Here is a 21,329-nt window from a genome sequence, read left to right as displayed (position 1 = left end):
GGTAGTTGGACAGGAGGTGAACCAGTGTTACGCAACATGTCAATTAAAAGGATGGTTAATGTAAAGGCATTTTCTTTCTTAATTTTTTTTGTTTATTTATTTATTTATTTTTTACAGTTTGTGATGTCCTTGTGAACTGCCTTTGGCCACCATTTCCTTGTCTTGGGATGGAAATGTGGAGTGTTGTGATCTACCCACTTCCCAGTAGATCTTTGATTTCTCTTAATTTAACATCACTTTTCTCTTAAAAAAGGGGAAAAACTGAAAAAAAATTATATATATATATATATATATATATATATATATATATATATATATATATACCGGGTGCCAAATTTATTACAGCACTAGTTTGTCTCTTTGTGCTGTAAAGGCTACTTTGTCCAACTTAACCTGTGGCTCTTTGGATGATGTCATGTTTGCATGTTATGATGACATATGTGCATGTTGGAAATTGTATACCTTCATTCATGTTTTTCTATAAGGAGTTAATTGGCTGTTGATTTTTTTTTAGAAACAATCTTTGATACACTTACCCCTGGATTCCTGGAAGAAAATTAGAAGACCCTTCACTTCTCAGTTTGTTGTAAAAAAAAAAAAAAAAAAAAAAAGTTGCGATGCACAGGGATGGACGACTGCCTCACTCCCGTAATATGATGATTGATCTATGATGCCATATATTTCTGCTCATTGACTTATCAGTCTTATCATTTCTACCATTTACATTTTGTATGAAAAAAATATCACTGGATTGAGAGATATATGGAAATAAATCTTGGGGAAAAAATGGTTGTCTTTCTTTTTTTTATTACATTTTAATTTGGTAATGAAATGTCTGTGTCATGGACAAAGCTAAACATATGAAATGCAATATATACAGTGAGGAAAATAAGTATTTGAACACCCTGCTATTTTGCAAGTTCCCCCACTTGGAAATCATGGAGGAGTCTGAAATTGTCATCATATGTGCATGTCCACTGTGAGAGACTTAATCTAAATTTTTTTAAAAAAAAATACAGAAATCACAATGTATGATATTTTTACTATTTATTTATATGATACAGCTGCAAATAAGTATTTGAACACCTGTCTATTAGCTAGAATTCTGACCCTCAAAGATCTTTTAGTCTGCCTTTGAAATGTCCACCTCCACTCCATTTATTATTCTAAATTAGATGAACCTGTTTGAGGTCGTTAGCTGCATAAAGGCACTTGTCCACCCCATACAAACAGTAAGAATCAAACTACTAACATGGCCAAGACCAAAGAGCTGTCCAAATACACTAGAGACAAAAAAAAAAAAAAAAAAGGGCTAAGGGGAAACTGCCAAGCAGCTTGGGGAAAAAAGAGGGGTGGTAGCGGGGGTGTTTTTCTGCACATGGGACAGGGCGACTGCACTGTATTAAGGAGAGGATGACCGGGGCCATGTATTGTGAGATTTTGGGGAACAACCACCTTCCCTCAGTTGGAAGACCTCAGAGGCTAGGTCTTCCAACATGACAATGACCTGAAGCACAGCCAGGGCCCAGGATAACCAAGGAGTGGCTCTGTAAGAAGCATATCAAGGTTCTGGCGTGGCCTAGCCAGTCTCCAGACCTAAACTCAATAGATAATCTTTGAAGGGAGCTCAAACTTCGTGTTTCTCAGTGGCAGGCCAGAAACCTGACTGATCTAGAGAAGATCTGTGTGGAGGAGTGGGCCAAAATCCCTCCTGCAGTGTGTGCAAACCTGGTGGAAAACTAAGGCTACTGTACCAAATATTAACATTGATTTTATCAGGTGTTTAAATACTTATTTGGAGCTGTATCATACAAATAGTTAAAAAATCATACATTGTGATTTCTGGATTTTTTTTTAGATTATGTTTCTCCCAGTGGACATGCACCTATGATGACAATTTCAAACCCCTCCAAGACTTCTAAGTGGGAGAACTTGCAAAATAGCAGGGTGTTCAAATACTTTTTTTCCTCACTGTATATATATATATATATATATATATATATATATATATATATATATATATATATATATATATATATATATATATATATATACAGTGGAGATCAAAATTAGAGAACAATTTAGAAACATTAGATTTTTTTCAGAAATATTGTTGATATTCATTGTTTCAAGTTTGAAGGACGATTAGCTGTGGGTATTCCCTTGTTCTGCTAGCATGTTTTACAAAAAACTTTATTTTGTCAAAAAAAAAAGTGATCAAAATCAGAGAACAATAACCAATGCAGCACAAAAAAAAACCCATTACAACTTAAATGTGATGCTTACAGCATTCATAAATTAGAAGGAATATAGAAGCCCTTGCTTTGAATGAGCTCAGCACATCTGCGGCCACAGGACATCACTAGATACTCACACTGCTCCGGTGTGATCTTGGTCCACTCTTCTTCCAATCTCTTCCACAGTTAGGTAATTGGAGTGGGTTTCTTAGCCAGAACTTTGTCGCCAATGATTTTACATAGATTTACAATGGGGTTTAGATCAGACTCTGGGCTGGCCATTTCATTATTTCAAAGTTCTCACTTTCAAGGAACTGCTTTACCTGTTTTGCAGTGTGATCGGGGGCATTGGTTTGCATAAAAATTGTGGCACTTTGGCACTTTGCCAAACATGCCGAACATAATGTTTCCCATCAGACACAAATAATTTAAACTTGCATTCATCACTAAAATGAACTTTGGACCAGTTCTCCTCTGTTCACACAACATGCTCCTCAGCAAAGGTTAGTCTAGCCTTTTTATTCTTTCTGCTGTTGAGAGGCTTGGTCACTGCAGTGAGCTTTCAGTCTGAATTCTCTTAAATGACAAGACACTGTATGGCAAAACAGATCCTTACTGTGTTCTTCTCTGAACTGGCGAGTAATTCCAGCGGCAGTGTTGAACCGATTCCACATCGGAAGTCTCCGCATTGATCTGTCTTCTTGTGCATTGGTCTTGCATACTTTTTTGGGTACTTGAATGAATTAGTGTCTTTGTAAAGCTTCAATATTCTATAAATTACAGATTTGGAATGACCAATTTATTTTGCAATAGCTGAAAGGATCATCCCTTTGGCCTTCATTTGGACAACCTGGTGTCGTAGGGTTTCAGTCAACTTAGAGATGCCTTTGCCATCAGCCAAAGTTGCAAAGTTTGCTTCAAGTTAAATAGGGTTTGCCAGATTATTACGGAAATTAGCACCAAGTGCCAGATTAACACCCAAAGCTTGAAGGTATCTGAAAGTGTTCTCTAATTTTGACCAGCGTTATTTTTCAATTGTCTTATTTAAGTTGTACATACTGTACTTCAGAATATATTTAACTTGTGAAATATGCTTTAAAAAACTGCCCTTCTGCTCCTGTTAGGATCATTTCAAAAACGACTAAGCAGTGACCTTAAAATTTAGGAAATTGTATGTTGTTCTCTAATTTTGATCTCCACTGTGTGTGTGTGTGTGTGTGTGTGTGTGTGTGTGTGTGTGTGTGTGTGTGTGTGTGTGTGTGTGTGTGTGTGTGTGTGTGTGTGTGTGTGTGTGTGTGTGTGTGTGTGTGTGTGTGTGTGTGTGTGTATATATATACATGAAGATGTATATACTGCAAAATATTAGTACAATTTAAATGAACTGGCTGCTGTTGTAATTTATTTTCATGATTTTTTGGAATCATGATGATACACTGGCATTCAAGTAAGATAATAATTGATAATTATAAACAATGAATTAATACTTTTTTTTCTCGCAAAGGCACATTATATTGATTCAAGCCATTTATGGAATTAATAAATATTATAAAATGTTTATATTTATAATAAATCATTAAATGCTGTTCTGTTGAACTTTATATTCACCAAACAATCCTGAAAAAAAAAAAATCACTTTCCACTCAAATATTAGGCAGCACAACTGTGTTCACCATTAATAATTATAAAAGTAGTAATGTAGTAATGATGCTGAAAATACAGCTTTCCTATCACAGGAATAAATAACATTTTAAAATATATTACAACAGGAGCCAGTTCATTTTGTAATAATATTTTACAATCACAGTATTATAGTTTTTACTGATTTTTGATTTGCCTTGGTGAGATTAAGAGACTACTTTCAAAAACTTTTTTTCTCCAAACCTTTGAACGGTATATGAAATGAGCACAGTTCGCCTTTTCCCTTCTCATGTCCTGAGCTTTTTACTTTTACAGTCTGAGATGTTAATAAGTCTTGGAATGCCGCTTCTTATTGGTCTGTGGCGTGAGTGTGGGCGGAGCCTCTTGAGCAAATATTGTCCAGCTGAAGGTGTCTGGCGGCAAGTGCGAGGCGTGCGCAAGGTGATCACATTGACGCTGAGGCGCTGTGGTAAAGTCTCCAAACTTCAACGGTAGACACGTACTGTGCCACTCCATTATTAACGGCCCTAAGACAAATCTCATTTACTGCTAAACTATTAAAATGCGATGAATAATTACAGTGGTTGTCTTGGGGCTTTATAAAAAAGGTAAACATGATGCTCGCGCCTGTGGTGTGGACCGCTGTTTTATTCAGTTTCGTAAAAACTGCTATGCCGGACACTGGTACAACTGATGCACCAGACATGGAGAGCGGCTCGGGGATATTGCCGACAGGTAAGTCGTCAAAATTTAATAAATTACTGTATTTGTGTAGCTCATGGAGTGCAATGAAGGTCTGACTGACTGACTGACTGGTGCCTGACTGACCATTATGTTGCTAATTTGCATGTTTAGATAACTGGTAAATAATTTTATTTTTTATCACACTTTTGTATTGAAAATAAATTCTACATTTAAAATGTTAGCTCAGAATACACGAAGGAACTATAAACTTTCTCTCATACACATTAATATTAACTAGACCTAAAGTCTATATGTACATGTTGTATTACCATTATTTTTCATGTCCAATGTTTCCCTCTGGGAGCCGCTGTTGTTTAAAACTAAACTGTTATATTAGAGCAGGTGCAGGTACTTCAGCAATGAACTATTTTGACACCCCTCCTACTTAAATCATACTGCTGTTTTTCCAAACACGAGGGCTGAACTAGTGTGACCGCACATGCATGTTAAACACTGGTCAGTGATTGCTGCATGCAGCACCTCACCCATTTTCGCTGTTTTTGTCCAAACACGTTTAACTGATTTGTGGCAGATGTGAGGGCAATTAGTTCCAGCAGTCTTGGGAGAAGGTGGAGGATGCCATCATCATCAAATGTATAGTGGCCTGAATTCATTAAATCACCAAGAGTGCTCCTTTGTGTGAATTATGCACAAACATATGCATTTGACTTGTTCTTTGGTTTAATATGTTCTTTTAAAGGGATTTCTGCTATTAAATTGGGTTTATGCGTCATTTGTAGATTATGCATCATCTGTCCCCCAGGGCTTGGTCAACAAACTGCAAATTAATCAGCTTTTTTGCTTTCTCCAGTTACACTACTATAGCAACAAAAAAAGTGTTTTTTTTTTGCCATATGCAATATTTTATACTATAGCCATTGTTACACAGAGACACACAATATATTGGTACCATTTAAAGCCACAATGTAATTTTTCACCGCTAGAAGTCGCTTATTCAAAGCAAAGACGTAGCTTGATGACGCCTTGATTTCGCGAAGCTTTTATTAAGCTCCAGGCGACCGCTTCCACTTCTTCCGCTCATGCATATTTTGGGTAGCGCATCTGTTTTTTTTTATCATATTTGATGCATTTGTGTGAGTTGAAAGTTGTTATAATGCTTCTCTTTGTCTTCACTTTGTGGCTACTATGAGACACTTGTTGCTCACTGCAGTAAGCTAGATCAGTATTAGACATGGTAAAACATGGTACTCGTGGTAAATCATGAAAACGAGATTTAAACAATAAGACTGTGTTAAACTATATAACAATGATTAGTTTTCTGTCGATGAGTGTATTAATTCGGGTGCTCACCTGTCTAATAAAACACAACATATTAAAATGTCTTCGTTGTTTCCATGGTTTCAACAAAATAAAACAGGAAATCAAGGGTAACGTGGGTATGATGTCATTGATTGGCGACACGGATGCTTATGGTACGTTCCAGGCGAGGTTGGACGTGGGAATATCCCAAATGAAATGTCCCACTTCAGACCTCAGAGTGTTCCAGTCAATCACACGTCAAGTTCACATGTTGAAGATGTGATGTCATGACACAAGGAAGCGTGTCATATTTTGGGGTCAATTATGGTAAAAACAATCAAACTAACAATCGCTTTGAAAACAGCTGAAAAAAAAGCTAAGTTTGTTTTTACGTTTATGTTCATTAAAATCAGGACTTCTTGAAAGTGACGTCAAATGAAGCGTTGCGCTGAGGTAGGGGTTGATCAATGTACCCCGAGTTCAGAAGTCAAATGGCCCCTTTGAGTGGTGTCCCAGACGTTATTTCCAAGAATGAGGTGGGAAAAATCCTAATTACAATTTGGCTGGAATGCAGCATTATTTCTCTGGATTTAAACATTCTTGAAAACATTTGGGACAAGTACATAAGTAAGCAAATTGTATAAAAAATTTCTAGGGGGGTTTTGATGTTTTAATTCAAACATTGTACATATTGTGCCTTTAATGTCTGAGGTTAATATTTTATGAATATTTATTAAACGATAAGGGATACTATGCATGTTTAGTCCCTTATTTTAAATTCATTTGTAGCATTTAAAATGATATATTTTGTTTTGTTTTTGGTGATTTTTTTTTTTTTTAAGCAAAATAGTATATTGTCATATAATTGGAATTTTATGTCATATATTTTTTTTATATCAGTTATCAACCAAAATGATTGGCTTAGTGGTATCGGCCAAAAGAAAATTGTATTATAAAATTATTATTAATAAGATGAATGATTACAATTCATAATGTAATGTAGATTAAATGTAAGTGTTATGATAATTTAGATATTAGTGTGGAAAAAACTAAGCAAATATAAAGCTATTAAAACAATTCATAGCAGTCATAAACAAGCGGTTTTGGTTGATCTCTATTATTAAAACTACCCAAGTTCCCTTATAGTTTCTAAACAAATAAAATAATAATATCTGCAACTGCAATGACTGTAGTAGGTAGGTACCGAATGACTGTTTGCTCATGTTTCAGCCATCTTGTAAAACTGAGAAGTGAGATGCACACTCCTTGGGCTCATTAGAGCCTTTATTGGTTTTAGCTCATTCTTCTTTTCAATTGTTTTAATCAAACTTCTGTGATCTCAGCAAACAACCTACAAAAAGGTAGGCTTGGCTTAATGAGCTCCGATTTTACGGTCAGGCTGACAGATGAACTGGTTTATTGAATCCAGACCCCAGCTGAAGAGTGAATGCAATCACTGAGATGACTTGTTAGAGTCAATGTGCTGTAGCGTGCCATGAAAAGCTCATTTAAACTCAACAGGTTCAGACCGTAAGGCCTGTGGTTATGTAATGCACATGCAACGGTTCTCCAGGTAGCTTTATAACAAGCACTTGACTTTGTGAGGTGGACGCCAAGTTATTTCAAATTTTATAGCCGTTATGCCCGTGCAGTAAAACCGTCCGCGCTCGTTCGGGTTGTGTTCTTTTTGCGAAATTAAAACCCACTGGGAAATGTGATGAAAATATGATCGCCAATGAATCTGACAGATGACATCACGTGAATGGCGCCCACTGTGGACGTGTGTGAACAAACTGAGACGTTGTGATGTCACGCTTTTCAAAGTGTATCTTCTCTTGTGTTGTTCAAAGCTGCTTTTACTGTGCTTGAGTTGCTTTGGAGCTTTTGACAGTCTTGATGAATTGCATTCTTTTGTTTGGTGTCCTTTTTTCAACTAGATTCATTTCGTTTGAGTTGGACACAAATACAGGTTTATTTTGAACCTAAAACAAAAGAGTCGCATATTAAAACCTCTTGATCTTTAAAGTACGCAATTATTTCTGATTTTCTTATTTGGCATGAGATTATTTGACATCATAGAGCACACACGCGAAAACTATATTTTTATGAACGATTTGACCTTCTTTTTTTTATTGCATTTTAATAATTCAGCCCTGTGGGAGATCATAATTGGCCAATGCTGGATTGTTTTCCATAAAAAAAAAGATTATCACATGCTGGATAACAAAAACATTTTTCCATTGTATTTATTATGAAATGCCTTTGAATTCAGGATTGTTGTGACTGTGGATAAAAGTAAAATAGAACCGTATGTTTATATATAAATAACATGTCTTGGATGAAAGATTGCGCTTATTCAGCAGCCAGAATTGAATAGTTTCTTAAAGCCTCAGATTAATAAACATTAGTGCATTTTTCTCACATCACAATAAAAACTACAGTCTGGTCTCTGTTGGTCTCTCTATAGGATGCTGTATGCTATGTGACTACATTGAAATCACTGGTCATATTAGCCTGTTTTAAAAGGGCCAAAATGGAAATTCTGTCACCATTTATCCAAATCTGTTTGACTTTATCTCTTCTGTGGAACAAAAAAAAATTTTTTTTTTTTTTTTTTGTATAATGAAAGTCAGTGGTGTCCAATATAGGTACATTTGTGGCAAATTTGTGTCCAGTGTAGGGCTAGAATAGACAAAAAATACTATCAATTTTTTTAATCAAATTGTGATTTTCATTTTTTAATCACAATTTTGAAACGATATTTGCAGGCTCCATATCTTTGCATAAATTATATTTGAAATAGTTTCTTTATGCCTTTTTGAACTCTTTTCATATGTTGTACAGTTTGCCAATGCCTGTATTATTGTTGTATACCTGGTTTAGAATGGACTATTGTTTATGTAAACACCTTGACGGATGTATTTAACGTTGCGCTTGTGTCTTGCGCATGAAAACTCAATGCGATGATAAAACACTTCAGATGTATTTCTAAGAAGAATTTCTAAGATTTATATTCTGAACAATACTGTAATTTCTCCTGTATATTCCCAAACCACAGATCTTGTGTTGTGTTATTTTTTTTTGTCATTATCCTGCACAATTCCCTGTTGTGCTGTTTTCCATGTCGTAACGGCAAACACACTCTGTTTTGTTCTTGTGCTAGATTAAGGCGCACTGCATTCAGATGGTGGAAAATTCATGCTCTCTCTCGTTTAGAAACTCGTATCGCCATTTAAAAAAATAAAACAATTATTTTTTATTGCCATTGCGATTAATCACAGAGCCCAGTGTCCTTTTGGACCCCATTGACTTTCATTGTTTGAACATTCTTTAAATCATCTTGGGTTTCACAGAACAATTCTTGGGTAAAATATCACTTTTGACATTCTCCATCTTGCCCGTCTTATCCAGATTACATGGTTTGCTTTCCTAAAGAGCACAGTGATAGCCATGTTCTCTGGTTAAACAATACCAATGACTACATTATTATTATTATTATTATTATTATTATTTTTTTGATTGCGTTAAACTTGGAACCTGCCAGGTTTTGTCCTTGTCATCTTGATGGGGTTTGTTTGTAGTGTTGGCATAGTTTACATTTGAAGCCCTTGTATGCCTCTGGACCAGTCAGATTTGTAATTAATACTACTTGCATTACACTCAATCACTGCTGTAATGTAATCTGCAACGTCTGTGTCAGGCTGACAGACAGCTGGGGGGAAAACCATAAATCAAGAAATAGCCTAATCATCAAATCTGGTTCTTTGGTGTTTTTTCTATGTCCATAGAGCTTTGCAATGGTCATGCGATTCAGATGGGGTGTCTAGATGTAAACACACCACAAATATGACCATTTTTCTTGTGGGTTTGACACTCTTGTTGAGGCCGTTTGAGATTGTAAACAGCGCACAGCTGCCTGTAATGACACATTGCGGGGTGCTTTGTCTCCTCAAATGGCTGTTGATCCAAACAGTGAAGGAGAAACCATGGTAATATCATGTTAGCAAGATATTAAAAAAAGATGAGAACCCCTGGCATCAATATGATTTATGCATTTCTAATTAGAAAGAGAAAGTTGACAACTACACTTGCTCTCCATTGTTCTCTCGTTTTCTCCAAAAGTAATGTTCTCTTTTGTTAAACAGATCTGAAAGCTTCAGTGGCTTCACGCATCCAGGTGGGGGGAAAATAACTCAGGCATCCAAGGAAAACACCCGGCGTGAGTTAGGAGTAGTGCCTGTCTGCTGGCTGGCTGACAAGAACAGGCCTGCTGTAGATTTGGACCTCTTGGCACAGTTTTGCCTCAAGCCAAACTTTAAAACTATCATAACAAATAAAAAAATAGTGGCTATCTAACTAGAATAGCAGCCCCAACATCCCTGCTTGTATTCTGCACTGAAATGTATGCCAGATGATGTCATCCTGCTTATGAGCACTTAAACACACACTCGTTTACTGGACTATTCAGCCGAAAATACAACCTGTTTCTACTGGCACACACTGGGGTCTATTGACCTGTGGGCACTATGAATGACATCATCACAAACCAATTTGGGAAAATAAATATTCTGTTGGAACATATGGGCCAAATATTGCACGCGCATTGCTGTTTAAAGAACCTCTGATTATAATATCCGTGCAGAACCAATGGTGTTTTTTAGCGTTCATTATAAGGTGAATCTGTAGCCATGACTGACACAACATGGCATTCAGCCTTTCATACTTTTATTGCTGAACTATAACATTTGTTGTGTCAGAAATGATGTAGAGATTTAGCTTCTTTTTGAGAATCATGACTAATGGCTGCTGTTTGAATTAAGACAAGCAAGATAAATGCCGTCATAACAAATGGCTGTCAGCATTTTCTTTCTGTCCTTTCTTTTTTTGGTCTCTGCTTATTTGTGACTTGTCAAATCTGTCAAATCTCTCTGCTTGACTAATCTTGAATAATGACACGCTTTCAGGTGGAAACTGAGGTCAGCTTTCTTTCTAGCTCGCTTGCCCTGTAAGTCAATATGTCCTCATTAGGTAATATAGGATAGCTAGATTAACTGGTTTAGTATGTGCATCTCAGCTTGATCACAATTTGATTATATGTGGTTTTGTTGTCTCCCTCATAAAATATAATTCCTTCCAAACACACTTTAAAGACGTGAAAGCATTTAATAAACACAATCTACTAAAGGACAACATTATTTTAATAAATGCTCTACTAAACACAAACACATTCAGCCCTTTAGTTCTCTTAAACGGTCACATCCCCAAGCAGATAAGCATGGTGTGATTTTATTCATTCACAAGCCAAGTCTGAATATTCATGCAACAAGGCTTGTTGTGACAACAAGCAGGACCTCATCTCTATTAAATTGGGAGGTGTGGACTTGGTCAAAGTAGATGTCATATTTAATTTGACGCATATGAAAAAGTTGGCTTATTTCATAGCGATCTAGATATATTAGGAAAACTCATCTTAATGAACACTGTCAATGACTAGCCTACTTTATGTGTGCTCATATCTTACTTTAAAATTCGATGAGGGCATGTGTTGTTTCAGTCATAACATCATATTTCACTCAGTGAACATTCGACCATGAAGTATGTTTCAGACTGCGAGTGGGTTGTGGTCTTATATCAGGTTGTGTGTTGTTGTTTCTGACCAGTTTAAAGCCTGTCAGATCTGTCACTGTACAGATGCCGTGGTCAAGAGAGATGTTCCCAGCTGATCCAGGTTCTTGCTTTTGTTTGGTCTCTGAAGGTCTAGCCTGGAGGCTGGCTTTGGTGGGGGGCAGTCTTAGCCGAGCCTGTAGGGTGCACGGTAAAACCCTGTAAAATTTTTACAAGAGCTTTTTACAAGACACTAAAAAGCCATGTTGGAGCAATTTCTGGTGTTTTCTTGCCCTTTTAGTGGCCTTTTATGTGATAAGGTTAACCCCTATGTCATGGAAACGCAACATTTGTTGAGAACAAAGTGGATTGTGGATTCATTGGAGTTGTTAGTGTTATCTCCAACAACGAAGTTTAGTCAGATTCAGAGAGCCGCTAGACTTTGAGCATTAACTTGCCTCTGTAACTTAATCTTTACAGTCTGGCTGGAATGTGATTGCATGATGTAAAATAAAACAATATAGGGGTGTATTGGAATGACAATCTATAATATTTCTGTATCCATAGATCTCCTTATTTACCTTTGATGGGCCTCAGGATGGAACTGAATATTAAATAAGTCACCCCCAAAGGCTTTAGGTCTAATTATACATATTGGCTTTTCTGCTTGTTTTTGAAACTGTTACACTATAATGTTGTGCCTTTTCCATCGGTTTACTGTGCCTCATAGGTTTATGCATGTTCACACAAATACCCCATCACCAGAGATGTTTATCTTGGACCTTCCAACATCTTATGATTATGCATTATTAAATGAAAGTAAAGTAAATCTCCCATCTTCGCTTCAAAATACTGATGTGTATGTCTGCAGCTGTATATTTTTCAAAGTAAAAATTTATATTTTTTTTAAATCAAAAATAAGCATCTCAAACTCTTTTCCTATTCTGCCCGCCGAACCTCAACAAAGGTCTTTTGCTATGTTACGCAACATAGTTCATGTTAGGATCTGTACTGTTTTCCAAAGCTTGGTATAGATGTAGACGTTGAGCTACATAAATATTTCTCAAATTGCTTTCTAGGGGAAAAAATTATTAGTTGGCTCATGTTCAAAATAGAGGCATGGGCTTGTCCTAAAAATGATCTATCTGCTTAAATGATACCTAAAGTAGCTGTCAGTCTGTTTGTTTTAGTTTAGGTTGATACAAGTAGTTAATGTTAGATCACAAACCCAATCACCTATAAGTCTAAGAATATGAATAAGATCGTGCTGCAAATGACCGTTTGTTTTGGACGAATCTCACAAATAAAACTAAAAGAGTAAAAGATCATCTGAAAACCTAGCCATCTGATGACGAATATATTTTTGTGATGTGAACGTTGGCATTCTATAATGTTTTCTGTGCAGTGTTGGCATTTTTCAGACTCTTTCAGACGTTTTCAGCGTTTCCGCTCAGCTTGTGACAGGCGTCTGTAGCATCAGGGGTCTGCTGTGAGCTTGTGTTCTCTGTTTTTCTCATCTGGTGCAGAACACAGGTTACAAGCAGTCACCCCCTGACTTATAGATGAACACCGCTCCCTATCGTGGGCTTTCACACTTTCTCACATGCATGCACGCGCACACGCACGTCTGGTTCACTGTCTTGGTGGGGACTCACCATAGATATCATGTAATGGTTTTTATTCTGTACAAACTGTATATTCTATCCCCATACACTAACCCTACCCCAAAACCTACCCATCACGCAAACAATTTTTACATTAAAAAATAAATAAAAATTTGTCCCCACAGTGACAAAAGTCCCCATGAGTCATTGTGCATTCAGGTTGATTTCCCCACCGGAATAGAAAAACATGAAAACAACCACACACACATGCACAGGGATTTCTGTATGTATTGGTATTTAGTTATATAAAACAAAGTATTTATGATCAGTCTTTGAATCTAAGTCCAGCGTGGAACAGTGCCACATCTGTACACTGTAAAAAAAACAAAAAAAAACAGGTCTCCAATTGAAAATGTTCTAGTGACTGATCACATCTAAAATTTGTAGTTGGCCAAACTAAATTTCTGTGAATTGATGCAATTTAATTAACAGAAATTCCATTTGGCCAACTAAAAAATGTAGATGTGATCAGTCCCTAGAAAAATGTAATTAGAGACCTGAATTTTTTATTTTATTTTTATTTATTTTTTATTTTTTTACGACCAGTGTCGTAGTTGGTTACCATTTCTCAAAATGTACTGGATTGCTAAAAACAATACAAACGCGTAGGGCTATAATGTGAATCCGTGTTTGTGAATCACTCATGCAAATAATATTTTTGTTTGCATCAAAGTTAAATACTTGTTTTAGTTATTTACTTTTTTGTAGATTTCAAAGTGAACATTTCTCTATCTTTCTTTCTGTACATTTATACGAGTGATTATTCACTTGTAGCATACAAACTAACATTTATCTTTGATGATATATAGATAGTTATATGTATTGGCCATAATTTCAACATCAGTGCAAAACTTCTAAAGGGACCCAAAACAGCTCTCCTCTCCTGAGGGTTTAAGAAGTTCACTTCAATTCAAAGTATTTTATTTAATAGTTCATTAAAAAATGATAATTGAAAATTATTGAAAAATGAAAATAATATAAATGTACACATTTTTGACACCCACCCCTAGATTAAAACTTGTTGCTTTCTTCTAATTACAGATTTAATTTAACAGGAGATTTTGGCAAGTAAATAGAGACAGATGTGTCTAGCTTCACAAGTGCGACGAATTCGTCCCCGTAAAACGTGTCGAAGTGTAATTAATTCCGCAATACCACAAGTACATATTGCATACCAGCAGGGGGTGGTATAGCAGACATTAGTGTAAATGGGCATTTTACAGTTAGTTTTCTCTTTCAGGTCAAGTACTGTAAGAGCAACTGTTCCTTGGTCAACCATTTTCACCACAATGACCACCTTGGTCAACCAACATATTTTTTGCTGGTGGAAAGCTACACAGCATGGCTGTACTTGTCCACTAGCATAACAAAAGAATGAAAAGTCATGCCTGTCTAAGGTGGTATTTTACAGTAGAGTAGAGTATTTTTTTTTTTTTTTTTAGTCTTTGAATTCTTTGAAATGACTTTAGACAATTTTTTTTTTTTTTTTTACGGTTGGATAGCGGCTACAAAGACGATGTTTGACATGGATATTTGACAACCAGCTAACGCACCATCGTATTCTCTGACCTCAAGCATAATGCATATTGTCCTATGATTACCTCTATTCAGTTTTACAATAAACCATGGAGAATTTGACCAGGAGCAATTTCAGTCATCGGTCTCCTGTTATTGTCTGCAGATGAGTATTCACAAGTGTCCCTGTTGAGACTGACATGTATTGACTAGCTTTACATACATCCTTTTTTTCTGACGCAATGTTGTGCTGCTCATGGTTTTGGGCATTACATTTTAGACAAGTTAAGTGGAGGGATCAAGTCAAGTCAGTGTTATGTCGTGAAAATATCTGTTAATCTGTACATTAAAAATGCTTCCAATTACAGTCAATTGAAATGAGTTTAAAACGTGTTTAAAGTTAAGTCAAAAAAGTGTTTAAAAAAACACATTTGATATTGCTAAAGATGCATTCAGTTGAATAGCTTTAGAATCCATTACTAAACAGAGTACTTGTATAGTGCCACATTTTGACAAATCAACTCAGGCAAATACAGCATACTGGCTTTTCAAGAGGAAAGGATATTCCTCATCACTGTCTCATTTGTGCAACTCTGTGTATCACACTACTAGATAATTGCTTATCACTTTTAAACAGCTGACAATCTTGAGTACTACTTGCCAGTTCAGATATTCTGCGTTCACTATCTCTCACATTTTAGGGCAAGAAAGCTGATACTACTTAATGATCCTTTAAGCTCTTGGCAGATGAACAGCTGCACAGCTATTACAAGTAAAGTCTCCTTTCTTACAGTGGGTCTTTTGAGCCTTTGCTCCAGAGTATTCCCCAAGGAACTTGCCTTTTTCTCTGTAGTCAAAAGCTGCCAAGTGCTGTCAATTCAAACCAATCCGAGAAGGTTAAACAGAATTCTAGACATGCGTGACTTAACTTCTAAGACTTAACAAGTCTCTGTGTGTTTTGAAAAGGATTGCCCCAAAGAAATGCCATCGCCACAGAACACACACTGGATAGCAGTGAAGTTGCGTGACTCCCTCAAACACAACAGTTATCTTTGATTGCGCTTACTTTAATGTATGTCTTGCTTCAGTAAGTAAGTGGAAGATCAAATGTTTCTCTACTGGATGTTTCTTTCCTTTTCTCCTCCCTTGAGTTTGAGTTCCCACTTGCACCCAGTAGACAGTTTACCCCCTATATCCGGGCAGTTACTTGCAGCCTGTATCTTTCATTCATTTTCCAGATGAGCGGCAGAGCGAAGAAAAAAATTCTGTTAAGGCACGCGTTCTTATTTGGACAGTCCTAATGAGTCCAGCAGGGTCCTAATATATCTTGTAGAAAGCGAATATCCCTTGCCCTGCAGAAAATAACAGATTCACTGTAAGATGGCTATCAACTCATTGGAAATTCAGTCTAATGAAACTTTCTTATTACTTTTGATTTATTAATGTACGAGCTCAGGTGATTAGACCCTTCACCTGTTCTGTGGAAGACTAATATTGGACAGGAGCAAATTTATCGAAGTTACCACATCTAGGGTTGTTAGGATGCAGTGCTCTTCCCATGTGGAAGTCTAGGGGAAGTCTTTAATCACGGATTATTAGTGCCATCCAACAGCAATCTCTTCAGGCTGCCCTACATAATTGGGGTACAGTAATTGAGCTATCCTCTGGCCCTTCCCGTGCCATTAGTGTAATGTGATCCTGGAGGGAAGACGCTGCGGCAGGCGACTCTACTTCCCCCGATTATGCAGCTGCAGGATCCAGGCGAAAGGGGCCAAGGGTGGATATCAGCTGATAGCCATGTATTACTCTTGGAAATCAGCTATTTGGTTCTGGTAGGGCAGTTTCGCCAAGGACAGAGCCTGATATCACCTCATATGGGGTGGTTAAGGCTAAATAATCCATTACCTTCGGGTACAGGGTGATGACAACTTCCATATGGAAGAAGAGTTCTCCAGGAAATGTAGTTGTGACTTAGGGGAAAAGGTTAGCATATGTCTTTCTACAATGGCTGATTTTGTTGCATTTAAAATCCCAGTTTTGTTGAAAGTTGTTGTAGCAGTGTCTGTTGCTTTTTTTTTTGCCAGACGATTGCTTTTTGATCCACTAACAAGCTCCAGATCCATAAGTTCTATCTGTTGAAGACATTCGTGCATGCTATAGAAACTAAATCTGTTTTGGATGAGGCTTTGTGTTTTAATATAAGCTCGAGAGCCTTTAAAATAATACAGTGCCTTGCGAAAGTATTCGGCCCCCTTGAACTTTGTGACCTTTTGCCACATTTCAGGCTTCAAACATAATGATATGAAACTCATTTTTTGTGAAGAATCAACAACAAGTGGGACACAATCATGAAGTGGAGCGAAATTTATTGGATATTTCAAACTTTTTTAACAAATAAAAAACTGAAAAATTGGCCGTGCAAAATTATTCGGCCCCCTTACGTTAATAGTTTGTAGCGCCACCCTTTTGCTGCGATTACAGCTGATTACAGTAAGTGTCTGAATGTCTCTATCAGTTTTGCACATCGAGAGACTGAAATTTTTGCAGAACAGCTCGAGCTCAGTGAGGTTGGATGGAGAACGTTTGTGTACAGCAGTTTTCAGTTCTTTCCACAGATTCTCGATTGGATTCAGGTCTGGACTTTGACTTGGCCATTATAACACCTTGATATGTTTATTTTTGAACCATTTCAATGTAGATTTTGCTTTGTTTTGGATAATTGTCTTGTTGGAAGACAAATCTCTGTCCCAGTCTCAGGTCTTTTGCAGACTCCATCAGGTTTTCTTCCAGAATGGTCTTGTATTTGGCTCCATCCATCTTCCCATCCATTTTAACCATCTTCCCTGTCCCTGCTGAAGAAAAGCAGGCCCAAACCATGATGCTACCACCACCATGTTTGACAGTGGGGATGGTGTGTTCAGGGTGATGAGCTGTGTTGCTTTTACGCCAAACATAACGTTTTGAATTGTTGCCAAAAACTTTCATTTTGGTTTCATCTGACCAGAGCACCTTCTTCCACATGTTTAGTGTGTCTCCCAGGTGGCTTGTGGCAAACTTTAAACAACACTCTGTATGGATATCTTTAAAAAAATGGCTTTCTTCTTGCCACTCTTCCATAAAGGCCAGATTTGTGCAGTATACGACTGATTGTTGTCCTATGGACAGAGTCTCCCACCTCAGCTGTAGCTTTCTGCAGTTCATCCAGAGTGATCATGGGCCTCTTGGCTGCATCTCTGATCAGTCTTCTCCTTGTATGAGCTGAAAGTTTAGAGGGACGGCCAGGTCTTGGTAGATTTGCAGTGGTCTGATACTCCTTCCATTTCAATATTATCACTTGCACAGTGCTCCTTGGGATGTTTAAAGCTTGGAAAAAGTTTTTTTTATCCAAATCCGGCTTTAAACTTCTCCACAACAGTGTCTCGGACCTGACTGGTGTTTTTCTTGTTCTTCATGATGCTCTCTGCGCTTTAAACGGACCTCTGAGACTATCACAGTGCAGGTGCATTTATACGGAGACTTGATTACACACAGGTGGATTATATTTATCATCATTAGTCATTTAGGTCAACATTGGATCATTCAGAGATCCTCACTGAACTTCTGGAGAGAGTTTGCTGCACTGAAAGTAAAGGAGCCGAATTATTTTGCGCACCCAATTTTTCAGTTTTTGATTTGTTTAAAAAGTTTGAAATATCCAATAAATTTTGTTCATGATTGTGTCCCACTTGTTGTTGATTCTTCACAAAAAAAAAACAGTTTTATATCTTTGTTTGAAGCCTGACATGTCGCAAAGTTCAAGGGGGCTGAATACTTTCGCAAGGCACTGTATATAAAAAAAACAGCTCTTCTAAAATAACTTGAGAAACACATCAGGGAAATTAAAATGAATGGTTGATTCGCTTCATGGTACTGTCTTGCATAATTAAAAGCATGAAAGTCCTTTTATGTTCTTTAAAAAAAATATATGAATGACATATGACATGAGGTTTTCATAGGCAAGTCAAATCAAGGGTTTCACAATGATCAGGGGTGTGATGTCCAGCTTGCGCTGTATGATTGTATAATATTCAGCTTTCAATAAAATTGACTGCAATACCCTGTAAAGCAGCTGTTTTTCTCATTTGATGAAATGTGTGAACCCCATCTTGTAACATATGAGAGCAGAACATTTTGGGAATTTTCAACTGGCTTTTATCAATCATCAAGGCTAAGTTTTGTTGCGTCACATGGGATTAATGTGACCTCTGACCTCTCACCTGCCTTTCAGAACATGAGCTCTGTGTCTGGTTTCTCATCTCCATATTTCCTCTGAGAGTTTTCATGGAGTCTGTATCACAGCCCATCAATCCAGTCTTTTTGAGGCAGCTTTAACCCTCTTTCAGCCACCTCGTAGGTCCAGGTGAGATGACTTCTCTACCTCAACATCTGCTCTGATGCTTTAACAAACAGAACCTTCTAACAGAACCCCCAAAACTACTATAAAAAAATTATAGGGTTGTCTAAAAAGCTAGTTTGCTTTATTTTTCACATTTTCTTACTTTTGTAGCCAGTACTCCTCTGCCTCCTTAGGGTGAGTCACTTTATTTTCCTTAATTTGCTTTAGATAAAAAACTAAATGTACAATATTTCTCTGTTTGTAAGGCCTATAAACTTTGAAACAATACTGCAATTCTATTTGGCTGAATTCAAATTTTAATTCTTTGTTTCAAAGTTAGAAATTGAATTTGATGAATCCCCTTTAAAACAACACTGCTAAAATTTAAAGCAAACATAAAAATAACACAGTTCCCTTCTAGACCTTTTTCTTATCCTCTTTGTTGAAATCTAAAAGCTTGACATGCTGTATTAATTCTGTAGCAACGCATCTTGCCATTATCAGCTAGAGAAGCCCAGATTATTGTGAATGATAAAGATTAAGAACATTGTTTTCCGATACTGTAGTGGCTCTGTATCTAGTTTATGCGATCAAAGTTTGTGCTTTGTGCATGCATGACATGATGTAACTTGTGGCTAATTCTGGATTTTATTTACTGTCTGCACATGCGATCCATCAGCACAATCCCTGAGTGCCAGTGTTATACGGCGTCTGAACGCTCCTCCCACGTGATGCAGACATCCACATCTGGTGCTGTGTATTGGGCTCTTAGGAGCAAAAGTAACCTGCTTTCACAGGATATGCTAAAGATGCATTTGTTTTCAACCATATGCTACTTTATTACTATAGGCATCCCTTATTTGCACTTTTAATCTTTTCTGCAGAAAAATGCCATATTAAAATGGCTTTTCTGTTTGTTTTTCTTGTAGCAATTATGTGTGCTACACAATGAATGAAAGACCTTAGTGGGTTTCATCCTTCTGGTATTTTACTTACTTATTTTATTTATTTCATCCTATGTGAATTTAAATGGTTGCAATGGGATATTATTTATTTCACCTTCGCATGTAAAGGTTACTGTTTTGCATCAGTCTTGTCATTCCTCCTGGTTTTAAACTCGAAGATGTCTGTGGCTCATGTATTTATGGCTTGACCGTAAGGGTTTTGCTTTTATTCTTTAGGTCACTCCTCGTGCAGCATCCCATTTCAAATGAGCCTACTGAAGGATTCTTCTACCCACTTCAACCCATTATGGAAGAATTATGAGAGAAGAACAGACTTTATTACCAGGGCAGAGCAACTCCTTCGTCTGCCTTCAAATTATCTTTCCGTCACATTGTCTCTGGCAAAGTCTTTCCACACTTTTTTGTGTCATTCACTCATGGGTTCTCCAAGTGGTCCATCCACCTCTGTATTTTGGAAAAGAGCTTGCACATTTTACCACACATGTTGTTTGTCTCTAAAGAAAGATTCCAGCAAGCATGTGTGAATGATCGTGAAGGTCTTCGCTGCAGGGCATGGGCATTGATGAAGGGGCCTTCATTTCAGATGCAGTTGTGGCTTTTGATGCATGTCTTGTATAACAATACAGTACTGTGTTATGACTGAGATACTACAGAGAAGTTATCATATGCTGTCATTTTCCTTATTCAAATATTTATTTAATGTTGGATCAATTATTCTCATTATGCATCACATGAGGTGCTGACAGGAATTGCAACTGCATAATTAGTCCTTTTATAGTTACTTTTTAATCAACTGAAACCTTTTGAGTAATAAACCTGGATCTGTTTGGCTGTCGTACGAGCTTCCAGGTGAATTTTTTTTTTAATCTTTGTTGCTTGTATTGTCACGGATCATGTCGTGTGAGAGGAATTCCAAGCCAAGCCAAGTATGTTACGACCACGTTCAAGGAGTCAGCTAGATTTTTAACCAGAATATAGGCTGTCCCCTATTGCCAAATCATACACAACCATGTCACATGGACTAGATATATGAATATTATTATAGCTGCAAGCCTACAGCGTGATGCACTGACATGCACTCTAGTTGTTTTTGTTGAAAGAAATGGCTGTGGTGTATTCTGCTTCTCAGCAAATCCTTTGTGCAGTCATCTTTTTATTTTCTTTCTTTTTTATATCTGAAGCTATAGCAGCAACAGTAAAAGCTTCAGTCTCTGTGTTTAGCAAAAAAGCTCGTGTGGTTGCTGCCAGCTCACCATGCAGTATAGTTGTGTGTACCAGCTGCACAAGTTTCCGAACTTGCACAGTGTATGCCCACCTTAGAGGGTTA

At 37.1% G+C, this 21,329-nt stretch overlaps 1 protein-coding gene across 1 annotated transcript in view; it reads left to right on the top strand.

Annotated features, from left to right (window-relative positions):
- Nucleotides 1–4,311: 4,311 nt before the first annotated feature.
- si:ch211-196i2.1 (collagen alpha-1(II) chain) overlaps nucleotides 4,312–21,329 on the top strand; it is a 65,603-nt gene continuing 48,585 nt past the window's right edge. The window contains exon 1 of the mRNA XM_067424322.1: nucleotides 4,312–4,610. Within this exon, the coding sequence (XP_067280423.1) occupies nucleotides 4,490–4,610 (121 nt within the window). The 5' untranslated portion in view covers nucleotides 4,312–4,489. The remainder of the gene's footprint in view (nucleotides 4,611–21,329) is intronic.

This window comes from Pseudorasbora parva, chromosome 18 (assembly GCF_024679245.1).
Source record: "Pseudorasbora parva isolate DD20220531a chromosome 18, ASM2467924v1, whole genome shotgun sequence".
Lineage (NCBI taxonomy): Eukaryota > Metazoa > Chordata > Actinopteri > Cypriniformes > Gobionidae > Pseudorasbora > Pseudorasbora parva.
The sequence above is the reverse complement of the archived record's forward strand: the minus strand, read 5'-3'. Positions and strand labels throughout refer to the sequence as shown.